The sequence below is a fragment of the Argentina silus genome (assembly GCF_951799395.1).
Source record: "Argentina silus genome assembly, chromosome: 19".
NCBI classification, from domain to species: Eukaryota; Metazoa; Chordata; class Actinopteri; order Argentiniformes; family Argentinidae; genus Argentina; species Argentina silus.
Window position 1 is genome coordinate 505,061 of NC_139673.1, and position 5,000 is coordinate 510,060.

Consider the following 5,000-nt stretch of genomic DNA (forward strand, 5'->3'; position numbering starts at 1 on the left):
ACCGCCCTCCTGGCTCCCAGGCAGACACGTGTCCAACCTACCAACATGGTGGCGTTTCTGCTGCTTGCTCCCATCACTAACAACGTTCCATGTTATTATTACTAACCCTGACCCTCTGTTGAGGAGCACGCTGCCCTGAGCATTTCATCACACCGTCTACGGCTGTAGTCTGGGAATACGACGAATGAACTTGACTAGGTTTGACTGTGCATGTGTCATCGATTAGGATGTAGAGGGAGGTGTGTGTGTTCCATTTCTATGTTGTGTGCTCGAAGCACTGCAGCGTCTGGAGCAGACTGTGGAGTGTGTTGAGTGTGTTTAGTGTGGAGTGTTTAGTGTGGAGTGTTGAGTGTGTTTAGTGTTGAGTGTGTTGAGTGTTGAGTGTGTTGAGTGTTGAGTGTTGAGTGTGTTTAGTGTTGAGTGTGTTGAGTGTTGAGTGTGTTTAGTGTTGAGTGTTGAGTGTGTTTAGTGTGGAGTGTTGAGTGTGGAGTGTTGAGTGTGTTTAGTGTTGAGTGTTGAGTGTGTTTAGTGTTGAGTGTTGAGTGTTGAGTGTGTGCTCTGAGCAGCGGTGCTCCCCGTCAGGGTGGGGACAGAGTGGCTCGTTTGAAGAGCATGATGAATGATTCCAATCCCACAGAAAACCCTCCGTAAAACCACACACTTCCCCTTTCCTCTCACAGTCAATTCCTCTCGGAGAAATATGTCAAATGGTGGGTTTCATTATTCGCTGTTTTTAAGGCGATTCTGAGTTCAGCATGAGGCCCAGTGGAGGCCCAGCCCAGTGGCCTGTCCTCCAATTTCTACCTCCACCAGCCTCCCCTTCTCTCTGAAGTATTTCAGCCCCGTATAGAAACCTGTTATTCAGCGACACACAGGGAAGCAGGGCAGCAGACTGCTGGGCACACAGCCTCCTGGCGCCATCTGCTGGTATTAGCAGGCAGTGCATGCTTTAATGTAACAGAAGCCTGTTGGTCCGTCTGGCAGGCCAACCAACCACAGGACGGACCAGGCATCAAGTGTCGACTTTGTGACGGGCGGGTTCGAACCTGGGTTCCACACAATCATCTACCATTTGGCCAAGAGGACATCCGAACCGCCTCTGCTCCCCCTATCAGACAGAGTGTTATTGAGAGGCTTACTGTCTCGAAGCCCCTGTGGGGGTGGTCAGGGAAGCCGTTTGGCTTGGTCACGGTGAACTCATCCAACAGCAGGAACGGGTCCAGATTCATCAGCTGGATGAAAACACATGCATTATTACTATGTAATAACAACAATACATGCATTATGACTGTCATAACATCAATACATGCATTATTACTGTAAAAACAACAATACATGCATTATCACTATGTGATAACAACAAGTGACAGTCATATTCATAATCTTGTACATTCAGCTTCAGAATCAACTCTAGGCCTGTGTTCAGCCTACATCCTGGGAATAGTGGTGTTGGTTAGTTTACTACACAAATGTTATTCCTTGTATTGTAAGTCGGTTTGGATAAAATCATTTGATAAATGCTTGATAAACTTAAATGTAAAAAAAAAAAAAATTAATAATAATAATAAAGGCCTATAGCGTACTGTAACTCCAACATAGTCTCCAACGAAATACGTTCCGGGGGATCGTTTCAGCTAGATAACACGTTCACACACAACGTATTGTAACGACCCTGTGTAAGGCCCGTTAGCAGCTCCGCCAAGTGAGTTAACTCTCTTGGTGTTGTGGCTAGCGCGGCCGGTTTGGAAGCGGAAGGTTGCGAGTTCGATACCCGCTTAAGGCAAGCTACTCTGCCCCGCCGTTCGCTACAGTATTGTTTGGTCCGCAGAGACGAGCCCCCAGAACGTATTCATTTGGAGACTGGGTTGCGTAACTCCCACAAAGACAAGGCCTAACGCAGACTGACAGTTCTTTCTAAAGTTGAATGTAAAAGGCGTGTACCGGGCGTGTCCGGTCTCTCCCGTTTGGCAGCGACTCACCTCCCGCCTCCCGATGCTCCTGCGCACACGCGCTCCCGTTCCCTCCGCCTGCTCCGCGCTCAGCGCGCTCCGCTCCACTCTCCGGACTCTCATCGTGAACAACACTCCTTCCGTTTACACCGCGGACACCAGAAATCCTTCAGCTCTAGCCGGGGAGAGAGGGACTTCACTTCGCTACTAACTAATAGCTTAACTAACACCTTATGTTTTTGGTTTAATTATTATTATATTGCATTGTTGATTGTTTGATTGTTTATTGCTGCATTGTTGATGATGATTGTTGAGGAGCGAGCTTGCCACGGCTGTATTCTGTATGATAAATAAACTCTGATTTGAATAGACCAACGGGATCAAGTTACACAAGAACATGCCATTCAAATTGGTATTACACACTTTGACATTAATTTTATTGAGTTCAGAGAGGACAGCGTATTTTAACCTTTAACCTACACTGTGGAACCAAACAACAGCAAAACCAGTCCCCCATAGCAACTACCTGTCCCTCCTCTCGACGTTGATCTCATCAGGTGTAAAACCTAACCGGCCTTCCTCTCTGTTCCTGCTCCGAACTGAACCGAGTTAGATCAGATCACGAATGTTTTAACAGAATGACCATCGGTAATATATAAGTTCTCACCCCATGATCACTTACAATATGGTTTGTTGATGATGTGGTTGTTGTTGTAATGATGATGTGGTTAATTTCCAGCACCTGTCGCGAAGGTAGGCTATACGGAAATGTTATTGGTCAGGTTTCAGGGCGTGGCTTACCGGCTACCGGTTGGTCCTCGGTGAGCTCTCCGGTAAGGCGCGGTCCGGGAGGTCTGAGAGGCGCGCGTCATTCGAATTTCCAAACAAAACTTCCATTGACAGATAGACGTTGATGAATGATTTATTCAGCATATACCGTATTATCATTGTTATCATAACCACATCAGTCCATGCATTTGTTGGACGTATTCTTCCGTCCGTGTCTGTGTCCTCTCCGTGTCGCGTCTGTCTGCGTCTCTTGTCCTCTCCGTGTCGCGTCTGTCTGCGTCTCCTGTCCTCTCCGTGTCGCGTCTGTCTGCGTCTCCGCGGTGGTGACGTAGGATGTCCTTCGCGATGCGCATGCTGGCCGCCTGGCCGCCTGCCAGGTTCACCGCGTGGGGTCCGACCTGCATCCGTAGGTCATATGACAATGCCAGAGGCCTACTTAATGTCATGTGTAGTATGTTATTCTGAACGATGATCTGAGCAGATCCACACACACTTCAAGGTGTTAACATCAAATGGCATCCTGCTTCTGCATCTGATCATCATATTTTTGATGTTATAAACCGTTTAGTTTGGGTCTGGTTTTTAGGTGGAAATTAGTCAAATAGGGCATTCAGTGGAAGAGGTTAATCACCCACAGAGTAGCTGCTTGGATGACCATCCATATGAATATGTACATGTTATGTACTAGTGGCCTTTGTGGCTCAGTTGGTAGAGCATGGTTATGGGTTTGATTCCTGCTGGGACCATATATACTGAAATGTATGCACTCACTGCAATGTAAGTTGCTTTGGATAAAAGCGTCAGTTAAATGGCGTGTATTAGTAAAGTTATGGAAAGAAAACAGATTTCTTTCTGAATGGGGGAAGTCATGCGAACGTTCTGGACAATGTGAGCTCAGGATTGATATGCAGACATTGGCTGTAGGCAACCATAACACACACTAAACTCAGCCACTGTTTAGATCATAGGAGGACAATCGTGTGGTAACAGGAGGTTTCCATGGTAACAGCAGGTGTGTACCTGGAGGGCGGTGTACTGGCCCATCAGGTAGAGAGGACACCCAGGAGCCCACTGCAGACTCTCACCTATACATGGCCATCCATCTAGGACCTGAGAGGAGGAACACACACACACACACACGCACGCACGCACGCACGCATGAGCACACACACACACACACACACACACACACACACACACACACACACACACACAGACATGACATACCTGGATAGAGACACCTGGACAGTCCTGTCTGTCTGCCTGTCTGTCTGTCTGTCTGTCTGTCTGCCTGTCTGACTGTCTGTCTGTCTGTCTGCCTGCCTGTCTGTCTGTCTGTCCGCCATTCAACAGACCTGGATAGAGACACCTGGACAGTCCTGTCTGTCTGTCTGTCTGTCTGTCTGCCTGCCTGTCTGTCTGTCTGTCTGTCCACCATTCAACAGACCTGGATAGGGAAGTCCGTCATGACAGAGGAGAGCAGTGGGTCCTGATTGACGTCCAGTTTGCAGCCGGTAGCCAGCCAGATCCTGTCCCCTGCCCAGGCCTCCCCACTGCCCAGAGACAGGCCCCAGGCCTGGGTCCGGTAGCACCACCGCGCCTCAGAGACCTCCACAACACAGGAGAGGTTAGGGTTAGGAGGCTGGTGGAGGTAGACATCGGAGGACGGGCTTATCGTAATGCATGGAACGGGATGAGGACGAAACATGTTTGATACCATTCCTGATTTTGTTCCATGTATTACATTGAGCCCGTCCTCCGATTTCTACCTCCACCAGCCTCCCCTGATGTCAACGGCGGACAGTAAGGCACATGACTGTGATCGTTGTGGATAAAAGGGCGATAGTAGCTGATTTAGCCTTTAGCTCACCGGGCTAACCAGGCTAACAGTGATCCTATAGGGCATTAGCTAGCCATGCTAACACAGTTAACAGGGATCCTATTCAGCTAACAAGGCTAAACCAGGGTCATGGGTTGGGAGGTACCTAGCCTTTAGCTCCCCGGGCTAACAGGGCCGGGGTTGGGAGGTACCTAGCCTTTAGCTCCCCGGGCTAACAGGGCCGGGGTTGGGAGGTACCTAGCCTTTAGCTCTCCGGGCTAACAGGGCCGGGGTTGGGAGGTACCTAGCCTTTAGCTCTCCGGGCTAACAGGGCCGGGGTTGGGAGGTACCTAGCCTTTAGCTCTCCGGGCTAACAGGGCCGGGGTTGGGAGGTACCTAGCCTTTAGCTCTCCGGGCTAACAGGGCCGGGGTTGGGAGGTACC

The 5,000-nt window shown here is 49.4% G+C and overlaps 2 protein-coding genes across 2 annotated transcripts in view; both read right to left on the reverse strand.

The window, feature by feature from the left end:
- The window catches only part of pir (pirin), a 14,350-nt gene extending 11,611 nt beyond the window's left edge, over nucleotides 1-2,739 (reverse strand). Inside the window, 3 exon segments of the mRNA XM_083691126.1 lie at nucleotides 1,140-1,232; nucleotides 1,980-2,124; nucleotides 2,632-2,739. Of these exon segments, the coding sequence (XP_083547252.1) occupies nucleotides 1,140-1,232; nucleotides 1,980-2,072 (186 nt within the window). The 5' untranslated portion in view covers nucleotides 2,073-2,124; nucleotides 2,632-2,739.
- A 163-nt stretch (nucleotides 2,740-2,902) lies between these two features.
- LOC310819493 (uncharacterized protein) overlaps nucleotides 2,903-5,000 on the reverse strand; it is a gene marked incomplete at both ends in the record, with an annotated part of 6,859 nt that continues 4,761 nt past the window's right edge. The window contains 3 exons of the mRNA XM_083690795.1: nucleotides 2,903-3,136; nucleotides 3,759-3,848; nucleotides 4,186-4,347. Of these exons, the coding sequence (XP_083546921.1) occupies nucleotides 2,903-3,136; nucleotides 3,759-3,848; nucleotides 4,186-4,347 (486 nt within the window). The remainder of the gene's footprint in view (nucleotides 3,137-3,758; nucleotides 3,849-4,185; nucleotides 4,348-5,000) is intronic.